Below are 22,297 nucleotides of genomic sequence, written 5' to 3'. Positions count from 1 at the left end.
GAGGAGGCAGGAGGAGGCAGGAGAAGGCAGGAGAAGGCAGGAGGAGGCAGGAGAAGGCAGGAGAAGGCAGGAGGAGGCAGGAGAAGGCAGGAGAAGGCAGGAGGAGGCAGGAGGAGGCAGGAGGAGGCAGGAGGAGGCAGGAGAAGGGAGGAGAAGGCAGGAGAAGGGAGGAGAAGGCAGGAGGAGGCAGGAGAAGGCGGGAGAAGGCAGGAAAACGCAGGAGAAGGCAGGAGGAGGCAGGAGGAGGCAGGAGGAGGCAGGAGGAGGCAGGAGAAGGGAGGAGAAGGCAGGAGGAGGCAGGAGGAGGCAGGAGGAGGCAGGAGAAGGGAGGAGAAGGCAGGAGAAGGGAGGAGAAGGCAGGAGGAGGCAGGAGAAGGCGGGAGAAGGCAGGAAAACGCAGGAGAAGGCAGGAGGAGGCAGGAGGAGGCAGGAGGAGGCAGGAGAAGGGAGGAGAAGGCAGGAGAAGGCAGGAGAAGGGAGGAGAAGGGAGGAGAAGGCAGGAGGAGGCAGGAGGAGGCAGGAGAAGGCAGGAGGAGGCAGGAGGAGGCAGGAGAAGGGAGGAGAAGGCAGGAGGAGGCAGGAGGAGGCAGGAGGAGGCAGGAGAAGGGAGGAGAAGGGAGGAGAAGGGAGGAGAAGGCAGGAGGAGGCAGGAGAAGGGAGGAGAAGGCAGGAGGAGGCAGGAGGAGGCAGGAGGATGGGAGAAGGCAGGAGAGGGCAAGGGGCTGCTCAGGGAGGTTTTTGGAAAGGCACCCGTGGGCGCTGCTGGAAGGTCCATTCCCAAAGGAACCAGCCGGAATGGGGAGATTTGGGAATTGTTGGGAAAGGGGACGGTGAAGGGAGGGATGAAGACTCGGGATGTGACCCTGGATGGAGCACGAGGAACGAGGGAGGGACACGAGGAACAGGGAAGGGACAGAAGGAGCAGGGATGGGTCAGGAGATGCTCAGGGAATGCTCAGGTGTTACTCAGAGGATGCTCAGGGGATGATTTCAGGTGTTGCTCTTCAGCCATGTGCAGATGATGCTCCCAGGTGTTTCCCAGGTGTTTCCCAGATGTTTCCCAGATGTTTCCCAGATGTTCCCAGGTGTTCCCCAGGTGTTTCTCAGTTGTTTTCCAGATGTTCCCAGATATTTCCCAGTTGTTTCCCAGATGTTCCCCAGGTGCTGCTCTGGTGATGTTTGTGGGGGGTGCTCAGCTGTTGCTCCTCAGAAATGCTCTCAGGTGCCGCTCTCAGGGGGTGCTCTCTCTCCCATTATTCCCTCTCCATGGATTCCCTGTCTGTGGATTCCCTGTCTGTGTATTCCCTGTCCATCAATTCCATTTCCACGGATTCCTCTCCACTGATTCCTCTCCATGGATTCCTTCTCCATGGATTCCTCTCCATGGATTCCTCTCCATGGATTCCTCCCCATTGATTCCCATCCATAGATTCCTCTCCATGGATTCCTCTCCATGGATTCCTCTCCATGGATTCCTCCCCATTGATTCCCTCTCCATGGATTCCCTCTCCATGGATTCCTCTCCATGGATTCCTCTCCATGGATTCCTCTCCATGGATTCCCTCCCCATGGATTCCTCTCCATGGATTCCTCTCCATGGATCCCTCCCCATAGATTCCTCTCCATGGATTCCCTCTCCATGGATTCCTCTCCATGGATTCCTCTCCATGGATTCCTCTCCATGGATTCCCTCCCCATGGATTCCTCTCCATGGATTCCTCTCCATGGATCCCTCCCCATAGATTCCTCTCCATGGATTCCCTCTCCATGGATTCCTCTCCATGGATTCCTCTCCATGGATTCCTCTCCATGGATTCCTCTCCATGGATTCTCTCTCCATTGATTCCCATCCATAGATTCCTCTCCATGGATTCCCCCTCCAGCATTTCCATCCCTGTCTCCCGAGGCAGCTCCTCCTCCTCGGAGATCCCACAATCCCACTTTTCCCCTTGGCTCCAGCTCAATCCGTGTCCCCTGAGGGTGGCAGAGAGGGGGACACAGGATGGGGATCAGGGACACAGGATGGGGATCAGGGACAGAGGATGGGGATCAGGGACACAGGATGGGGATCAGGGACACAGGATGGGGATCAGGGACACAGGATGGGGATCAGGGACACGGGATCAGGATCAGGGACAGGGGCAGGACAAGCTCTTCTCAGCATTCCCAGATGGACTGGGGGCTGGTCTGGGATCACAACTGGGATCGACTTTGGAAAAGGAGGTCCCTGTTCCCTTCCCTGAGGCCAAGGGAAGAGTTTCCGAGTCTCCAAGGAAGCCTCTTCTCCTCCCTGCTCCTGGTTTTCCTGGGAAAGAGAAAGGAGGGAAATGGAAAGGAAAGAAAGAAGGAAAAGTAAGAAAAAGAAGGGAAGGAGAAGGGGAAGGGAAAGGAAAAGGAGGAAATGTAAAAAAAAAAAAAAAAAAAAAAAAAAAAAAAAAAAAAAAAAAAAAGAAAAAGGAGATGAGGAAAAGGGAAAGGAAGAAAACAAGGGAAAGAAGGAAAATTAGTAAAATTAGAAAGAGAAAGAAAGGGAAAGAAGGAAAGGAGGAAAATGAAAATTAAAAAAGAAATGAAAAGGAGGGAAAAGAAAAGAAAAGAAAGAAAAGAAAAGAAAAGAAAAGAAGAGAAAAGAGAAGTAAAGAGAGGAAAGGAAAGGAAAGGAAAGGAAAGGAAAGGAAAGGAAAGGAAAGGAAAGGAAAGGAAAGGAAAGGAAAGGAAAGGAAAGGAAAGGAAAGGAAAGGAAAGGAAAGGAAAGGAAAGGAAAGGAAAGGAAAGGAAAGGAAAGGAAAGGAAAGGAAAGGAAAGGAAAGGAAAGGAAAGAGAAAGGAAAGGAAAGGAAAGGAAAGGAAAGGAAAGGAAAGGAAAGGAAAGGAAAGGAAAGGAAAGGAAAGGAAAGGAAAGGAAAGGAAAGGAAAGGAAAGGAAAGGAAAGGAAAGGAAAGGAAAGGAAAGGAAAGGAAAGGAAAGGAAAGGAAAGGAAAGGAAAAAAGGAAGAAGAGGAAGAAAAGGAAGAAAGAGAAAGGGAAACAAAAATCATAAGGAAAGGGAAAGATAAAGGGAAAGAAGAAAAAGGAAAAGGAATAGGAATAGGAGAAAAAGGAAGAGGGGGGGAAAGGAGAAAAATGAAAAATAAGAAAGGGAAAGTGAGAAAGAGAAGGAGAGGAAAAGGGACAGGAAAAGGGACAGGAGAAGGGACAGGAGGAGGGGAGCAGCTGGTTCCTGCCAGCCCCATCCCTGCCCGTGTGATCCATCCGGGATAAATCCGGGATTACGGGAGCGCAGCTGTTCCCGGGGCCGGCGGCAGCCCCGGCACGGCGGGAACTGGGGCACGGGGACAGGGGACAGGGGACAGAGGTCACACCGAGCCCTCGGCCCCGGAGACGCCAACATCCCTCATTTCCCCATCCCCAGCCAGCCCGGGGTGGGAATTTTGGGAACGGGGATCTCCAGTTCCCAAGCCCAGGGATGGTGGGGTCTGTCCAAACGTCGTCACTGGCGCGACATTCCCAGAAAAGATGTGGCTGCCCCTGGAAGTGTCCAAGGAAATGTTGGATGGAGCTTGGAGCAGCCTGGGAGGGTGATTGGATGTGAGGTCCCTTCCCACCCAAACCATTCCATGATCCCATGATAGGGGACACTGAGAATCCATTCCAAGAGATCTTTATGGAAGTCAGGGATGGGAAAGGCAGGAAAAGGGAAGGGAGACCCTTCCTGGAGTCCCCAGTGAAACCCCTGGATCCCAAAAGTCTTTCTTGGAGAGGAGTCGGGATGGGGCTGGGAGAGCTGGGAATGTCCAGCTGGATCAGGGAAGGATCCAGGGAATCCTGGGAGCCTTTTCCAGAGGGAAAGGAGAGCTGGGATTTGGGATTTGGGATAAAGGGGGAATGGAAATCCCACTGGGAAAGGGGAGCTCGGGAATGGAATTCCCAGAGAATTCCCTGGGAGTGTCCCAAGGGTGGATTTGGGTCACCCCGGGATGGTGGGGAGTGTCCCTGGGATGGGATTGAAGGTCCCCATGGATCCCACCCCAAACCATTCCAGGATTCTGGGATCGAGGACACTCAGGATCCATCCCCAGGGGTTTTTATGGAATTCGGGGATGGAAAAGGGAAGGGAGACCCTTCCTGGAGTCCCCAGTTCCCAGGGAATTCCCAAAATTCCTTCCTGGAGAGGAGGAGTCGGGCTGGGGCTGGATCCAATCCCAGGCTGGGAGAGCTGGGAATGTCCAGCTGGATCAGGGAAGGATCCAGGGAATCCTGGGAGCCTTTTCCAGAGGGAAAGGAGAGCTGGGATTTGGGATCAAGGGCTGGAGGAGCCCGGGAAGGGAATTCCCAGGGGGAAAGGGGAGCTTGGGGTGGGATCCTGGGAAGGAATTCCCAGCTGTGAGGGTGGGGAGGGGCTGGGCTGGAATTCCCAGAGAAACTGTGGCTACCCCTGTATCCCTGGCAATATCCAAAGCCAGACTGGATCACCCTGGGATAGCGGGACGTGTCAGGATCAGAACAGGACAGTATTTAATCTCCCTCCCCACACAATCCACTTTGGGATCCCCCTCATCAACCTTCCCACCAGGAAATCACAGACCCCATCCCTCTTTTCCCCGCTCTTTCAGGCTACGGGCACGCGGCGCCCAGCACGGACGGCGGGAAGGTTTTCTGCATGCTCTACGCCCTGCTGGGCATCCCGCTGACCCTGGTGATGTTCCAGAGCCTGGGGGAACGCATCAACACCCTGGTGCGCTCGCTGCTGCGCCGCCTCAAGAGGCGCCTGGGCATGAGGCGGCCCGAGGTGTCGATGGCCAACATGGTGACCATCGGCTTCGTCTCCTGCGTCAGCACGCTCTGCCTGGGCGCCGCCGCCTTCTCCCACTACGAGAACTGGAGCTTCTTCCAGGCCTACTACTACTGCTTCATCACGCTGACCACCATCGGCTTCGGCGACTACGTGGCGCTGCAGAAGGACCAGGCGCTGCAGACGCAGCCGCAGTACGTGGCCTTCAGCTTCGTCTACATCCTGGCCGGCCTGACGGTCATCGGCGCCTTCCTCAACCTGGTGGTGCTGCGCTTCATGACCATGAACGCCGAGGACGAGCGTCGCGACGCCGAGCAGAAGGCGTTGTTGGGTCGGGCTACCCGTTCCGGGGCCGTGGCCACCGCCACCACCGTCGTCCCCGAGGCCACCGCGGTGTCGCCGTCGACCGAGGGAGGTTTCCGGAACGTCTACGCGGAGGTGCTGCACTTCCAGTCGGTGTGCTCGTGCCTGTGGTACAAGAGCCGCGAGAAGCTGCAGTATTCCATCCCCATGATCATCCCCAGGGATTTGTCCAGCTCGGACACGGGCGTGGAGCGCAGCCACTCGTCGCCGGCGCGGTGCGCGGACACGCCGGAGCACCGCCGGTGTTTCTGCCGCTCCCGGCGCTCCGCCATCAGCTCCGTGTCCACCGGGCTCCAGAGCCTGGCGGCCTTCCCGGGACTGGCCAAACGCCGCAGCTCCGTGTAGCCCCTTCATTCCCTCCCCTCCTCACCTCCCCTCAGCCTGGAGTCCCTCCCGGAGCGGGAGGAAACGGGACCGCGGAGCGGGAATGGATTTTTTAATTTAAAACCTCTGGGATTTTGATTTCACTTCAAAAACAACAAACCAAACAAAACCCACTCCTTGAAAATGTGAAACTCGGGAGAGCCTCGGGATCCGCCTCACACTTTTGGCCTCCCCTCTCTCCGTGCGCTCTGGATCCTCGGGAATTCCCCGGGAAGAGCAGAGGGAGCCCACGGCCACGGGGAAATCAGGCTAAGAGGGGCTTAGCCGGAGCTTTTCCACATCAGCCGCCCGGAAAAGCAGCTGAGAGTCACGTAGGCTGCTCCAGACCCTGGGATTTGGGGCTGTCTTAACCCTTTGTGTGAGGGCAGAGCCGGGAATCCTCGGGATTTGGTGGGAATTATCCGTGTCCTCCCACGCCAGGGGTCCAGGGATGGAATTGTTCCCCTTGGGAAGGTGTTTTTGGGGATAATTTGGGATTTTATCCCCTGGGATCCCCGTCTCCATCCTCCCCGAGGCTCCAGGGATGGGATTATTTCCCTCAGGGAGATATTTTGGGGATAATCCGGGATGATTTTCCCTTGGGTTCCCCATTTCCATTCTCTCCAAAGCTCTGGGGACGGAATTGTTCCTCCCGGGAAGGTATTTTAGGGACAATTTGGGATATTGTCCCATAGGATCCCCATCTCCATCCTCCCCAAGGCTCCAGGGATGGGATTGTTCCCCTCAGAGAGTTTTTTTTGGGGAAATTTTCCCCCGGGATCCCCATTCCCATCCTCACCGAGGCTCCAGGAATGGAATCTTTACCCAGAAAAGGTATTTGGGGGGAATTATGCCTTGGGATCTCCATCTCCATCCTCACCCGGACTCTGGGGATGGAATTCTTGCACCTGGGAAGGTCTTTTGGGGAAAATCTGGGATATTTTTTCCCCGTGGATCCCCACCTCCATCCTCACCGAGGCTCCGGGAATGGAATTGTTCCCCTCAGGGAGGAATTTTGGGGACAATTATCCCCCGGGGATCCCCATTTCCATCCTCACCGGGACTCCAGGGGCGGAATCTTTCCCTCAGAGTGGAATTTGGGGGAAATTCGGGATATTACAGCACTTTTCCATCCCACCCTCCACACCCCTCCCCACCACCGCCCTCACCCCTGGGATACTCCCTGAATTTCCCGGGATACCCCAAGGGTCACCACCGCCCCAACAGGGAAGCAAAACTTCCCTCCTTTCTCATTCCTGCCCTTCCAGGACGGGATTTTCCCCTCCCAGCACCCAAAACCCCCTTGAGGGGACACGGTGGGGGGACTTTGGGGACGTTTTGTCACCTTTCCAGAAGAGGAAAAAAAAAAAATCTGTGGATTTCTGCTCCTGGAGCTGTAAGTACGTGAGATTCCAGAGGATTTTTATCACGTCCATGGAATTCCAGGAATATCCATCGGAAAGGAGGCTCGGGGGACACTCCCTGATGATTCCGGGGAGGAATTTCTGTATCTTCCTCATCCAAGGGCGCCCGATTCCCACCGGGAAAGGGGTTCCCTGGTTCTCATGCCAAAGTCGATGTGTCCCGTGGGGTTCGATTCCTTGGAGAGAGAAATAAAGGATTGTCGGAAGCTCGGGAGTGTCTGGGATCTTCCCGAGGGATGTGGAGAGGGAGGAGGGGCTGGGAAAGGAGGATCCCCATCCTGTGGGGTCTCAGCTTTGCTTCCAGTTCTTCCCGTGGGATTGGGAGAGTCCCGGTCTTCTGGGACTTGGGATTCTTCCCTCGGGACCTGGGGAAGGAGGATCCCAGCCCTGTGGGATGTTGACTTCACCTCCAGTAATTCCCTTGGGATCTGGGAAGGGAGGATCTCAATCCTCTGGGATTTTGGTGTCACCACCAGTCCTACCCTGGGGATCTGGGAAAGGAGAATCCTGATCCCTGGGACGTCAGCTCCATTCCTCCATCCATCCACAGATCCATGGATCCATCCATCCATCCCTCCATCCATCCATCCATCCCTCCATCCATCCAGCCATCCATCCATCCATCCATCCATCCATCCCTCCATCCATCCATCCCTCCATCCATCCATCCATCCATCCATCCATCCATCCCTCCATCCATCCATCCCTCCATCCATCCATCCCTCCATCCATCCATCCATCCATCCATCCATCCATCCATCCCTCCATCCATCCATCCCTCCATCCCTCCATCCATCCATCCCTCCATCCATCCATCCCTCCCTCCATCCATCCCTCCATCCATCCATCCATCCCTCCATCCCTCCATCCCTCCATCCATCCATCCCTCCATCCATCCATCCCTCCATCCATCCCTCCATCGATCCATCCATCCATCCATCCATCCATCCCTCCATCCCTCCCTCCATCCATCCCTCCATCCCTCCATCCATCCCTCCATCCATCCATCCATCCCTCCATCCATCCCTCCATCCATCCCTCCATCCCTCCATCCATCCCTCCATCCATCCATCCATCCCTCCATCCATCCCTCCATCCCTCCCTCCATCCATCCCTCCATCCCTCCATCCATCCCTCCATCCATCCATCCCTCCATCCATCCCTCCATCCATCCCTCCATCCATCCATCCCTCCATCCATCCCTCCATCCATCCATCCCTCCATCCATCCATCCCTCCCTCCATCCCTCCATCCATCCATCCCTCCATCCATCCCTCCATCCATCCATCCATCCCTCCATCCATCCATCCATCCCTCCCTCCATCCCTCCATCCATCCATCCCTCCATCCATCCATCCCTCCATCCATCCATCCCTCCCTCCATCCCTCCCTCCATCCATCCATCCATCCATCCCTCCATCCATCCCTCCATCCATCCATCCATCCCTCCCTCCCTCCCTCCATCCCTCCATCCCTCCATCCATCCATCCCTCCATCCCTCCCTCCATCCCTCCATCCCTCCATCCATCCATCCATCCATCCCTCCATCCATCCATCCATCCATCCATCCATCCATCCATCCATCCATCCCTCCATCCATCCATCCCTCCATCCCTCCATCCATCCATCCATCCATCCATCCCTCCATCCCTCCATCCCTCCATCCCTCCATCCATCCATCCCTCCATCCCTCCATCCCTCCATCCCTCCATCCATACATCCCTCCATCCCTCCATCCATCCCTCCATCCCTCCATCCCTCCATCCCTCCATCTATCCCTCCATCCATCCATCCCTCCATCCCTCCATCCCTCCATCCATCCATCCATCCCTCCATCCATCCATCCCTCCATCCATCCCTCCATCCATCCATCCCTCCATCCATCCCTCCATCCCTCCATCCCTCCATCCATCCATCCCTCCATCCCTCCATCCCTCCATCCCTCCATCCATCCCTCCATCCATCCATCCCTCCATCCCTCCATCCATCCCTCCATCCATCCATCCCTCCATCCCTCCATCCCTCCATCCATCCATCCATCCTTTAATCCCTCCCTATTTTCCATACCTGAATTCCCAATGAAGAAGCAGATGGAGCCGGGATTTTCCCAGAGCTGGGACACAAATCTCAGCCCCTCCAGCATTCAGGAACACAAAACATTCCCAGGGGATCCAGAGGGATCCTCAGGGATCCAGCAGCTCCAGGGACACGGTGGGAGTGGAGGGATTCAGGAATCCTGAGCCATTTTTTCCCCTCTTTAAGTGTTTAAATTCTCCCTGTCAGCCGTATCCCAAATATTTACAATCCATCGAAGCGACTTAAAATTCCTACCGTGAGGGTAACTCATCCCAGGGCTCATCCCAGACTCCTCCAGGCCACCAGGAATGGGAGGAAAGGTCGTTTTCCCAGCGGGAAAGGAGTGGGAAACAGAAAAAAAATTGGGGAAATTGAGGGATCACGGGGGGGGGGAAAATTAAAGGAGAATTGGGGCTGGTTTGGGATCCAAAGGAATTTTTTTGGTAATTAAGAATTTAATTTTTTTTTAACATTCCTGATTAAATGTTTAAATTTTCCCCTGAGAAGCGAAAAACTCCCCCAGACCTCTGGGAGATGATGGTGGGAAGGGGAAATCCTGGATTTGCCATCCTTGTTTCCCACGCCCCATCCCAAAGGTGGCCCCGATGGAGGCTGAGATTTGGGATAACGGGGGTGGCACAGGGACAGTCCCAGGTCCTGGCCGTGGATCCTCCTGATCCCGAGGCTCTGGATGTCCCCAAGTCCCATCCCTGGGATCACCAGAGTCACAGATTCCTGGTGGTCTCATGGACAGGCCACGTTTCTGTCCCTCCCCAGTGACACATTTGTGTCCCCTCTGTCACATCCCCATCCAGGGCCACATTTGAGTCCCCCCAGGGCCACATTTGGGTCTCTCATCCCATTTCCACTCAAGGACACATTTCTGTCCCCTCAAGGGTCACATTTGAGTCCCCCAGTGACACATTTGGGTCCTCAAGGGTCACATTTGGGTCCCTTCAGCCCATCCTTTCCAAGGGTCACATTTCTGTCCCTTCTCAGTGACACATTTGGGTCCCTCATCCCATTCCCACTCAAGGACACATTTTTGTCCCCTCAAGGGTCACATTTCTGTCACTTCTCAGTGACACTTTTCTGTCCCCTCTGTCACATCTCCGTCCAGGGCCACATTTGGGTCCCTCAAGGGCCAAATTTGGGTCCTCAAGGGTCACATTTGGGTCCCTTCAGCCCATCCTTGTCCAAGGGACACATTTCTATCCCTTCCCAGTGACACATTTCTGTCCCCTCTGCCACATCCCCATCCATGACCACATTTCTGTCCCCTCAAGGGTCACATTTGAGTCCCCAGTGACACATTTGGGTTCCTCAAGGGCCATATTTGGGTCCCCCAGGGCCACATCTCTGTCCCCTCATCCCATCCTTTCCAAGGGTCACATTTCTGTCCCACCCCAGTGACACATTTGGGTCCCTCATCCCATTTCCACTCAAGGACACATTTCTGTCCCCTCAAGGGTCACATTTGAGTCCCCCAGTGACACATTTGGGTCCTCAAGGGTCACATTTGGGTCCCTTCAGCCCATCCTTTCCAAGGATCACATTTCTGTCCCACCCCAGTGACACATTTGGGTCCCTCATCCCATTCCCACTCAAGGACACATTTTTGTCCCCTCAAGGGTCACATTTCTGTCACTTCTCAGTGACGCTTTTCTGTCCCCTCTGTCACATCTCCGTCCAGGGCCACATTTGGGTCCCCCAGGGCCACATTTGGGTCTCTCATCCCATTTCCACTCAAGGACACATTTCTGTCCCCTCAAGGGTCACATTTTAGCCCCCTAGTGACACATTTGGGTCCCTCAAGGGCCAAATTTGGGTCCTCAAGGGTCACATTTGGGTCCCTTCATCCCATCCTTGTCCAGAGCCACATTTCTGTCCCTTCCCAGTGACACTTTTGGGTCCCCTCTGTTACATCTTCCCCCAGGAACACATTTCTGTCTCCTCCAGGGTCACATGTGAGTCCCCCCCAGGCCACATTTGTGTCCCTCCAGGATCACATTTCTGTCCCCTCATCCCATCCTTTCCTAGGGCCACATTTCTGTCCCTCCCCAGTGACACATTTGGGTCCCCTCAAGGGTCACATTTGGGTCCTCTCATCCCATCCCTGTCCAGAGCCACATTCCTGTCAAATCTCAGTGACACATTTCTGTCCCCTCTGTCACATCCCGATTCAGGGCCACATTTCTGTCCCTCCCCAGCGACACATTTGGGTTCTCCATGGCCACATCCCCATCCCAGGCCACATTTTGGTCCCCCTCAAGGCCACATTTCTGTCCTCTCCACCTCTAATCCCATCCTGATCCTGGTCCTGGTGAAATCCTCGGGTTGGAAATTTCACTCACACTCCCCCCTCCTGTGTCCTCCAATGGTCACAGTCACTGGAAAAGGGTTGGAAAAATGATGGAAAAGGGATGGGAAAGAAATGGAGAAAAAAAGGATGGGAAAGGGCTGGGAAAACAATTCATCACTGGTTGTGGGGGAGGCCCAGAGGGGAAACAGGGATGGAGCCAATGCCTGGGGTTGTCCCAGGTAGGTTTATCCCAGCCAGGTTTATCCCAGGCAGGTTTATCCCAGGTTTATCCCAGACAGGTTTATCCCAGGCAGGCTTATCCCAGGCAGGTTTATCCCGGTCAGGTTTATCCCAGGTTTATCCCAGGTTTATCCCGGTCAGGTTTATCCCAGACAGGTTTATCCCAGCCAGGTTTATCCCAGGTTTATCCCAGGCAGGTTTATCCCAGGCAGGTTTATCCCAGGCAGGTTTATCCCAGGCAGGTTTATCCCAGGTTTATCCCAGACAGGTTTATCCCAGGTTTATCCCAGGCAGGTTTATCCCAGCCAGGTTTATCCCAGACAGGTTTATCCCAGGCAGGTTTATCCCAGGTTTATCCCAGACAGGTTTATCCCAGGTTTATCCCAGCCAGGTTTATCCCAGGTTTATCCCAGCCAGGTTTATCCCAGGTTTATCCTGGTCAGGTTTATCCTGGTCAGGTTTATCCCAGGTTTATCCCAGGCAGGTTTATCCCAGGTTTATCCCGGTCAGGTTTATCCCAGACTGGTTTATCCCAGGCAGGTTTATCCCAGGTTTATCCCAGGCAGGTTTATCCCAGGCAGGTTTATCCCAGGCAGGTTTATCCCAGGTTTATCCCAGGTTTATCCCAGGCAGGTTTATCCCAGGTTTATCCCAGGCAGGTTTATCCCAGGCAGGTTTATCCCAGGCAGGTTTATCCCAGGTTTATCCCAGGCAGGTTTATCCCAGGTTTATCCCGGTCAGGTTTATCCCAGACAGGTTTATCCCAGCCAGGTTTATCCCAGGTTTATCCCAGGCAGGTTTATCCTGGTCAGGTTTATCCCAGGTTTATCCCAGGCAGGTTTATCCCAGACAGGTTTATCCCAGACAGGTTTATCCCAGGTTTATCCCAGCCAGGTTTATCCCAGCCAGGTTTATCCCAGGTTTATCCCAGCCAGGTTTATCCCAGGTTTATCCCAGGCAGGTTTATCCTGGTCAGGTTTATCCCAGGTTTATCCCAGCCAGGTTTATCCCAGGTTTATCCCAGTCAGGTTTATCCCAGACAGGTTTATCCCAGGCAGGTTTATCCCAGCCAGGTTTATCCCAGGTTTATCCCGGTCAGGTTTATCCCAGACTGGTTTATCCCAGGCAGGTTTATCCCAGGTTTATCCCAGGTTTATCCCAGACAGGTTTATCCCAGGTTTATCCCAGACATGTTTATCCCAGGTTTATCCCGGCCAGGTTTATCCCGGCCAGGTTTATCCCAGACAGGTTTATCCCGGCCAGGTTTATCCCAGACAGGTTTATCCCGGCCAGGTTTATCCCAGACAGGTTTATCCCAGCCGGGTTTATCTCAAACACGTTTACCCCAGACAGGTTTATCCCGGGTTTATCCTAATCAGGTTTATCCCGGTCAGGTTTATCCCGGGAATTGGTCCCGGCCGCGCTCCGCCAGCGCCACCTGCCGGACACTCGGGGACACGCGACAAGGGGACGGTGACACCGGGACAGAATTCCCGGGACAGAATTCCCAAGACAGAATGCCCTGGACAGAATTCTAGGGACAAAACCCCCAGGACAAAATCCCTGGACAGAATTCCAGGGACAAAATCCCCAGGACGGGATCCCAGGGACCGAATTCCCGGGAAAGAATCCCAGCGACAGAATTTCCGGGACAGAATTCCAAGACTCGAATTCCCAGGGCAGAATTCCCGGGACAGGATCCCCGGGACCGAATTCCAAGAACAGAATTCCCAGGACAGAATACCCAGGACAGGATCCCAGGGACAGAATTCCTGGGACAGAATTCCCGAGAAAGAATTCGCGGGAAAAAAAATTCCCGGCACAGAATTCCCGGGAGAGAATTCCCGGAAAAGAATCCCCAGTACAGAATCCCCGGGACAGAATTCCCAGGACAGAATTCCTGGGACAGAATTCCCAGGACAGAATTCCCGGTACCGACGGCACCGCTGGGAGTTGGGGGCGTGTCTATGCAAATCAGGGGGGCGCGGTCCCACCCCTTCCCCTCCTATCGCCCTATGGGCGTGTCACGTCATGTCAGGGGCGTGGCTTTCCTCTCTAGGTGGGCGTGTCCAGTTTGGGGGCGTTTCCCGCATTTCGCCAGAGAGGGCGCGCTGAGTGGGCGTGTCCCCGTTGTGGGCGTGTCCCCTGTGTGGGCGTGGCCAATTGGGGGCGTGTCCTGTATGTTGCCAGCGGGGGGCGCGCTGGGTGGGCGTGTCCATGGTATAGGCGTGGCCACTGGGGGGGCGTGTCCCGCATTTCACCAGCAGGGGGCGCGCTCGGTGGGCGTGTCCTCGGTGTGGGCGTGGCCAAAATGAGGACGTGTCCTTTTGGGTATGGGCGTGGACAGATTGTGGGCGTGGTCAGATCGGGGTGTCCCCAGTGTGGGCGTGGCCAATTGGGGGCGTGTCCCGCATTTCGCCAGCAGGGGGCGCGCTCGGTGGGCGTGTCCACTGTGTGGGCGTGTCCCGGTGTGGGCGTGGCCAGGCTGCGGTCCCGGTGGCGGTCCCGGGGGCTCCATGGCGTGGTCCCGGTACCAGCTGGGCCTGGCCGCGCTCATGCTCCTCACCGGCTCCATCAACACCCTGGCGGCCAAGTGAGTGCCCCCAAAATCCCCCAAAATCCTCCCAAAATCCCCCAAAATCCCTCCAAAACCCCGCCCCCAGCTCGGTCCGTGTCCCCTGGAGTCACCTCGGTGTCCCCGCCCCTCTCCGGGGATTGTTTTGGGAGGGGGTGCGGCTCTTTGTGGGGTCGGAGGAGGAATTTGGGGTTCCCCGGGTTGTTTTGGAGTGGAGCCGCCCCCGCACCCCAAAAAAATCCCGTGAGGGAAGTGACGCCATTCCCGCTTTGATCCCAAAAATCTTCCCGGGCGGGGGCGGACCCGCCGGGCCGGCTGGTCCCGTGCGGATCCCAAACCCCGGAAAGGGGAAACTGAGGCACGGGGGGGGGGCGGGGCGCGGGGGGGACACGTCAGCTCCCAAAAAAAGCCTCTTGCGACATCCCGGCCCCGAATCCCCCGGGATTGGTGGAAAAGGGGGATTGGGGGGTCCCGCCTGGATTTGGGGGTCTGTGGGGTCGGGAAACCCGCGCCGGTTCCTGTTTTATCCAATGAGGGGGTCAGAGCACCCCCCAAGAAACAAGGATTTGCCCCAAATTGGGGCTGGGGCATCCCAGCCTGGGATCAGGCGGGTTTTATGGATCTGGTGTCCCTCGGGATCCGGAGTTTTGGGATAGGGGGGTCACATTCCCGGTGTCCCATTCCTGTGTCCCATTCCCGGTGTCCCATTCCCAGTGTCCCATTCCCGGTGTCCCATTCCCGGTGTCCCATTGCTGTGTCCCATTCCCGGTGTCCCATTCCCAGTGTCCCATTCCCGGTGTCCCATTCCCGGTGTCCCATTCCTGTGTCTCATTCCCAGTGTCCCATTCCCAGTGTCCCATTCCCAGTGTCCCATTCCTGTGTCCCATTCCCGGTGCCCCATTCCCAGTGTCCCATTCCTGTGTCTCATTCCCAGTGTCCCATTCCCAGTGTCCCATTCCCAGTGTCCCATTCCCAGTGTCCCATTCCTGTGTCCCATTCCCGGTGCCCCATTCCCAGTGTCCCATTCCTGTGTCTCATTCCCAGTGTCCCATTCCCAGTGTCCCATTCCCAGTGTCCCATTCCCGTGTCCCATTCCTGTGTCCCATTCCCAGTGTCCCATTCCCGGTGTCCCATTCCCGGTGTCCCATTCCTGTGTCCCATTCCCGGTGTCCCATTCCTGTGTCCCATTCCCAGTGTCCCATTCCCGGTGTCCCATTCCCGGTGTCCCATTCCTGTGTCTCATTCCCAGTGTCCCATTCCCAGTGTCCCATTCCCGTGTCCCATTCCTGTGTCCCATTCCCGGTGTCCCATTCCCGGTGTCCCATTCCTGTGTCCCATTCCTGTGTCCCATTCCCGGTGTCCCATTCCTGTGTCCCATTCCTGTGCCCCATTCCCGGTGTCCCATTCCCAGTGTCCCATTCCGGTGTCCCATTCCCGGTGTCCCATTCCCGGTGTCCCATTCCTGTGTCCCATTCCTGTGTCCCATTCCCAGTGTCCCATTCCTGTGTCCCATTCCTGTGTCCCATTCCCAGTGTCCCATTCCCGGTGTCCCATTCCCGTGTCCCATTCCCAGTGTCCCATTCCTGTGTCCCATTCCCAGTGTCCCATTCCCGGTGTCCCATTCCCGGTGCCCCATTCCCAGTGTCCCATTCCCGGTGTCCCATTCCCGGTGTCCCATTCCTGTGTCCCATTCCTGTGCCCCATTCCCGGTGTCCCATTCCCGGTGTCCCATTCCCGGTGTCCCATTCCTGTGTCCCATTCCCAGTGTCCCATTCCCGGTGTCCCATTCCTGTGTCCCATTCCTGTGTCCCATTCCTGTGTCCCATTCCCGGTGTCCCATTCCTGTGTCCCATTCCCAGTGTCCCATTCCTGTGCCCCATTCCCGGTGTCCCATTCCTGTGTCCCATTCCCAGTGTCCCATTCCTGTGCCCCATTCCCGGTGTCCCATTCCTGTGTCCCATTCCTGTGCCCCATTCCCGGTGTCCCATTCCTGTGTCCCATTCCCAGTGTCCCATTCCCAGTGTCCCATTCCTGTGTCCCATTCCCGGTGTCCCATTCCCGGTGTCCCATTCCTGTGTCCCATTCCCGGTGTCCCATTCCCGGTGTCCCATTCTCGGTGTCCATTCCCGGCTGTCACTCAGTCCCGGGATCCCAGCCAGGATTTTTGGGACATGGGGTGTCCCATTCCCGGTGTCCCATTCCCGGCTGTCACTCAATCCCGGGATCCCAGCCAGGTTTGCTCAGCTGGGACAGCCCTGGCGGTGTCACCTTCCCTGGGGACATCCCGGCCCCGGAAGTGTCCCAGAGCAGAGCCCCGGGCGGGACAAAGGGAATTCGGGATGATCCCGATCCCGATCCCTGCCCTGTCCTCTCCCAGGTGGGCCGACAACTTCAGCGCTCCCGGCTGCGATGGGACTGAGGAGCACAAGTTCCAGCACCCATTCCTGCAGGTGGGAATCCTGGTCCCAGCCCCATTCCCCATTCCAGCCCCATTCCCAATTCCAGCCCCGTTCCCAATTCCAGCCCCGTTCCCAATTCCAGCCCCATTCCCAATTCCAGCCCCGTTCCCAATTCCAGTCCCATTCTCCATTCCTGCACCCCTTCCTGCTGGTGGGAATCCCCATTCCCAGCCCCATTCCCAATTCCAGCCCCATTCCCAATTCCAGCACCCCTTCCTGCAGGTGGGAGTCCTGATCCCAGCCCCATTCCCAATTCCAGCCCCATTCCCAATTCCAACCCCATTCCTGCAGGTGCGAATCCTGATCCCAGCCCCATTCCTGATCCCAGCCCCATTCCTGCAGGTGGGAATCCTCATTCCAGCCTCACTCCCAATTCCATCCCCATTCTCCATTCCAGGCCCATTCCTCATTCCAGCCCCATTTCTGATCCCAGCCCCATTCCCAATTCCAGCCCCATTCCCCATTCTCAATTCCAGCACCATTCCCCATTCCTGCCCCATTTCAGCCCCATTTCTGATCCCAGCCCCATTCCCAATTCCAGCCCCATTCCCCATTCCCAATTCCAGCACCCATTCCTGCAGGTGGGAATCCTGATCCCAGCCCCATTCCCAATTCCAGCCCCCATTCCTGCAGGTGTGAGTCCCCATTCCAGTCCCATTCCCCATCCCAGCCCCATTCCCCATTCCAGCCCCATTCCCAATCTCAGCCCCATTCCCCATTCCAACCCCAATCCTGCGGGTGATTCCCCCCATTCCAGGTCCCAGCCTCTAATTCCATGTTCCAGCCCCACTTTCCTGCAGGGGGCGCCCCATCCCAGTTTCCAGCTCCCATCCCAGTTTCCAGTTCCCATCCCAGTTTCCAGTTCCCATCCCAGTTTCCAGTTCCCATCCCAGTTTCCAGTTCCCATCCCAGTTTCCAGCTCCCCATCCCAGTTTCCAAACCCTTTTCCTGCAGAGGAATCCCCTTATTCCAGCTTCCAACCCCACATTCCGTGTTCCAGCCCCTTTTCCTGCAGGTCAATGCTCCTATTCCATGTTCCATCCCTCATTTCCATGTTCCAGCCCCACATTCCGTGTTCCAGGCCCCCATTCCCACAGCTGATCCCTCTTTTCCAGCCTCCACCCCCACATTCCACATTCCACCTCCACATTCCCGTTTCCAGCCCTTTTTCCTACCAGTGATCCCCCTTTTCCATCTTCCATGCCCAATTCCACATTCCAGCCCCACATTCCTATTTCCAGTCCCCATTCCTGAAGGTGATCCCTCTTTTCCAGCTTCCACCCCTACATTCCCGTTTCCAACCCTTTTTTCCTACCAGTGATCCCCCTTTTCCATCTTCCATGCCCAATTCCACATTCCAGCCCCACATTCCCATTTCCAGCCCCACATTCCCGTTTCCAGCCCCACATTCCTGCAGGTGATCCCCCTTTTCCATCCCCCATCCCACCCCCTCATTCCCACCCCCCATTTTTCCCCACACTGACCCCCCTCTTTATCCCCCGTTATCCCGTTATCCCCCAGGCTGCTGGGATGTTCCTGGGGGAGTTTTCCTGCCTCCCGGTGTTTTACCTGCTGCTCCTGCGGGATCGGCGGCGGCGCCGGGGGGATCCTCCATCCCCATCCCTGTCCCCATCCCTATCCCCGTCCCCATCCCTGTCCCCATCCCCGTCCCCATCCCGCCCCTTCTCCCCGCTGCTGTTCCTGCCCCCAGCCCTGTGTGACATGGCCGGCACCAGCATCATGTACGTGGGTGAGTCCCTGACACACAATTCCCCAAATTTTTTTCCCTCCCTGGCCAAGATTCCACCTCGGAATTCCATAAAATTTTGGGAAAATTTCCCAAGCAGTTTTTTTTTTTTCCTCAGCTCTGAACATGACCAGCGCCTCCAGCTTCCAGATGCTGCGGGGCTCCCTCATCATCTTCACGGGGCTGCTGTCCGTGGCCTTCCTGGGCCGCAGGCTGGGCTGGAGCCACTGGCTGGGGATCGTGCTGACCATCCTGGGGCTGGCCCTGGTGGGGCTGGCGGATCTGAGCGGCTCCGGGCAGGGACACGGCCTGGCCGACGTGGTCACGGGTATCCCGGGGGGGATGAGAGGGTGGGAAAAGTCCTTGGAATGGTGGGGAAGGTCGTTGGAATGGTGGGAAAACTCCTTGGAATGGTGGGACCACTCCATGGGATGGCAGGGTCAGTCCTTGGGATGGCAGGGAAAAGTCCTTGGGATGGTGGGGTCACTCTTTGGAATGGTGAGATCAGTCCTTGGAATGGCAGGGTCACTCCAGCCAAGCACAGGCTGGCCGTCGTGGTCACAGATATCCCGGGAATGCTGACAGGGTGGGAAGGGCTGGGGATGACGGGAAAACTGATTGGGGTGGTGGGGAGAAGTCCTTGGGATGGTGGGATCACTCCTTGAAATGGTGGGATCACTCCCCCTACCCCTTCCCTCCCCCTTCCCTCTTCCCTCTTCCTTCTCCTCCTTCTTCCTCCTTTATTTTCCCTCCTTCCCTCTTTTCTTCCCCCTCCTTCCCTGCCTTCCTCATTTCCTTCCTGGTCTTCTTTCCACCCCTATGCCTCTATTTTCCTTCCTCTTCTCCTCATTCCATTTTCTTCCTTTCCTTCTGCTTTTTCCCTCCCTCTCTTTTCCCTGTTATCCCTGTTTTCCCTGTTATTTTTTCCTCTTTTCCCGGTTTTCCCTGTTTTCGTGCTTTCCCTGTTATTTTTCCCTGTTTTCCCTTTTATCTCTGTTTTCATCATTATTTTTCCCTGTTTTCTTTGTTATTTTTCACTGTTATCTCTGTTATTTTTCCTTGTTATCCCTGTTATCTCTCTTTTCCGTGTTTTCCATTTTTCCCTGTTTTCCCTGTTATCTTCACCTGTTTTCCATGTTATTTTTCCCTGTTAATTTTTTCCCTGTTTCCCGTGTTATTTTTCCCAGTTAATTTTTCCCCGTTTTCCCGGTTAATTTTCCCGTGTTTTCCCAGGTGACCTGCTGATCCTGCTGGCCCAGGGCATCGTCTCCATCCAGATGGTGCTGGAGGAGAAATTCATCTTCAGCCACGACGTGGCCCCGCTGCGGGCCGTGGGCACCGAGGGTGCGGCATTCCCGGGATTCCAGGGATGGGAATTGCCCCTGGGAATGGGAATTGCCCCCCAGGGAATGGGAATTACCCCCAGGGAATGGGAATTACCCCCCAGGAATGGGAATTACCCCGAGGAATGGGAATTACCTCAAGGAATGGGAATTACCCCCCGAGGAACAGGAATTAGCCCCCAGGGATGGGAATTACCCCCTGTGAACAGGAATTACTCCCCAGGAATGGGAATTACCTCAAGGAATGGGAATTACCCCCAGGAATGGGAATTACCCCCAGGAAAAGGAATTGGGAACTGGAATTACACCCAGGGAACAGGAATTACCCCCAGGAATGGGAATTACCCCCCAGGGAATGGGAATTACCCCCAGGGAATGGGAATTACCCCCAGGAATGGGAATTACCTCAAGGAATGGGAATTACCCCCGGGGAACAGGAATTATCCCCCAGGGAATGGCAATTACCCCCCGGGAATGGGAATTACCCCAAGGAATGGGAATTACCCCCCAGGGAATGGGAATTGGGAACAGGAATTACCCCCAATAAAGGGGAATTACCCCCAGGGAACAGGAATTACTCCCAGGGAACAGGAATTGGGAACAGGAATTAGGAACAAGAATTGCCCCCAGTAAAGGGGAATTAGCCCCAGGGAACAGGAATTACCCAGGGAACAGGAATTGAGAACAGGAATTAGGAGCAGGAGTTACCCCCAATAAAGGGGAACTACCCCCAGGGAATGGGAATTACCCCTAATAAAGGGGAATTACCCTCAGGGAACAGGAATTACCCAGGGAACAGGAATTACCCAGGGAACAGGAATTAAGAACAGGAATTGGGAACAGGAATTACCCCCAATAAAGGGGAATCAACCCCAGGGGAACAGGAATTACCCCCAGGAACAGGAATTACCCATGGAACAGGAATTACCCATGGAAAACCCATCGCCCAGCCCCTTTTTCCCCTCGTTTTCCCCAGGATTTTTCGGGTTCACCATCCTGTCAGTGCTGCTGGTCCCGCTGTCGTTCATCCCGGCGGGGCGGCTCTCGGGGAACCCCCGGGGGGCTCTGGAGGATCCCGCTGACGCCTTCTGCCAGATCCGCCGGGATCCGCTGATCCTCTTGGCTCTCCTCGGCAACATCGGGAGCATCTCCTTCTTCAACTTTGCCGGGGTCAGCGTGACCCGGGAGCTGAGCGCGACCACCCGCACGGTGCTGGACAGCCTGAGGACGCTGCTGGTCTGGGCCCTCAGCCTGGCCTTGGGATGGGAGAGGTTCCACGTCCTCCAAATCCCGGGATTTGGGATGCTCCTGCTCGGCGCCGCGCTCTACAACGGGATGCACCGAGCCCTGGTGCCAAGCCGGGATAACGACGGGAATAATGGCGGGAATAATGATGGGAATGATGACAGGAATGGCGAGGAGGAAGAGGAGGAGGAGGAGGAGGATGAGAGGGAAGCGCTGTTGGGAAGGCAGGGATGAGCGATCCCGGCTTGGGGAATGTTCCTTGGGATCGGTGTTCCCACCGCGCGGAGGTTGGGAGTGGGAATTGTCCCTGCAGGGAATGTCAGTGAGGATGTTCCTGGTGGGATACAAAGTCACAGCTGGCTGTTCTGGTTTCCAAGGGATTGGGGTGGGGTTGGGGCTGGATCCCTCAGGAATCAGGGTGTTCCCAGTGGGATTTGCTTCCAGGAATGTTCTTGAGATTGGCATTCCAGGGAGTGGGAATTCTCCCCGCGGGGAATGTCAGTGAGGATGTTCCTGGTGGGATACGGAGTTACAGCTGGCTGTCCTGGTTCCCAAGGGATTGGGGTGGGACTGGGATGGGATTGGGGCTGGATCCCTCAGCAATCAGGGTGTTCCCAGTGGGATTTGCCCTCGGGAATGTTCTTGGGATCCACATCCCAGGGATTGGGAATTCTCTCTGCAGGGAGTGTCAGTGGGGGGTGGAGAGAGGCTGTTCCCATTGGGATGTGGAGTCACAGTCGGCTCTCCTGGTTTCCAAGGGATTGGGGTGGGGTTGGGGCTGGATATCTCAGGAATCAGGGTGTTCCCAGTGGGATTTGCTTCCAGGAATGTTCTTGAGATTGGCATTCCAGGGAGTGGGAATTGTCCCTGCAGGGAATGTCAGTGAGAGGCTGTGCCGGCTCATCGCAGTGGGATGTGGAGCCAGAGCCCCATTCCCAAGGGATTGGGGTGGGATTGGGATGGGACTGGGGCTGGATCTTCCCCAGCTCATGTTCCCAATAAAGCCTCTCTCCTCCTGGCTCATTCCATGGGGTCTCTGGGAGGATCCTGTGGGAATTTGGGAATTCCCAGGGCTGCCAATGTACAGTGACTGTCCCTCAGGGTGTTCCCAGCAGGATTTACACTGGGAGTTCTTCCCCAGGATCTCATCCAGGGGCATCAGGACCTGGCAATTCCCTTTGCAGGGAATCTCTTCCGTGGCCTGTGAGGGGCTGGAGATCCCTTCCCGGTGGGATCTGACTAATCCTCGGTGTTCCCACAGGATGGGGACAGGCCTGGCACTGGATCCGTGTCCAGGGGATGGGGACAGGTCCTGGATCCGTGTCCAGGGGATGGGGACAGGTCCCAGCACTGGATCCGTGTCCAGGGGAT

At 56.0% G+C, this 22,297-nt stretch overlaps 2 protein-coding genes across 2 annotated transcripts in view; both read left to right on the top strand.

Moving 5' to 3' along the window:
- Positions 1-7,136, top strand: part of KCNK3 (potassium two pore domain channel subfamily K member 3) — a gene marked incomplete at its 5' end in the record, with an annotated part of 21,317 nt that extends 14,181 nt beyond the window's left edge. The window contains one exon of the mRNA XM_083858074.1: positions 4,611-7,136. Within this exon, the coding sequence (XP_083714200.1) occupies positions 4,611-5,497 (887 nt within the window). The 3' untranslated portion in view covers positions 5,498-7,136. The remainder of the gene's footprint in view (positions 1-4,610) is intronic.
- A 6,921-nt stretch (positions 7,137-14,057) lies between these two features.
- On the top strand, positions 14,058-21,314 carry SLC35F6 (solute carrier family 35 member F6). The gene is made up of 6 exons (XM_083856195.1): positions 14,058-14,150; positions 16,510-16,582; positions 18,113-18,341; positions 18,457-18,666; positions 19,572-19,682; positions 20,658-21,314. Exons 1-6 carry the CDS (start codon positions 14,074-14,076, stop codon positions 21,158-21,160), a joined length of 1,203 nt encoding a protein of 400 aa, XP_083712321.1. The 5' UTR covers positions 14,058-14,073; the 3' UTR covers positions 21,161-21,314.
- The last annotated feature ends 983 nt before the right edge of the window (positions 21,315-22,297 follow it).

This window comes from Zosterops lateralis, assembly GCF_965231275.1.
Source record: "Zosterops lateralis genome assembly, chromosome: 3".
NCBI lineage: Eukaryota > Metazoa > Chordata > Aves > Passeriformes > Zosteropidae > Zosterops > Zosterops lateralis.
This window is presented reverse-complemented; position numbering and strand designations above follow the sequence as displayed.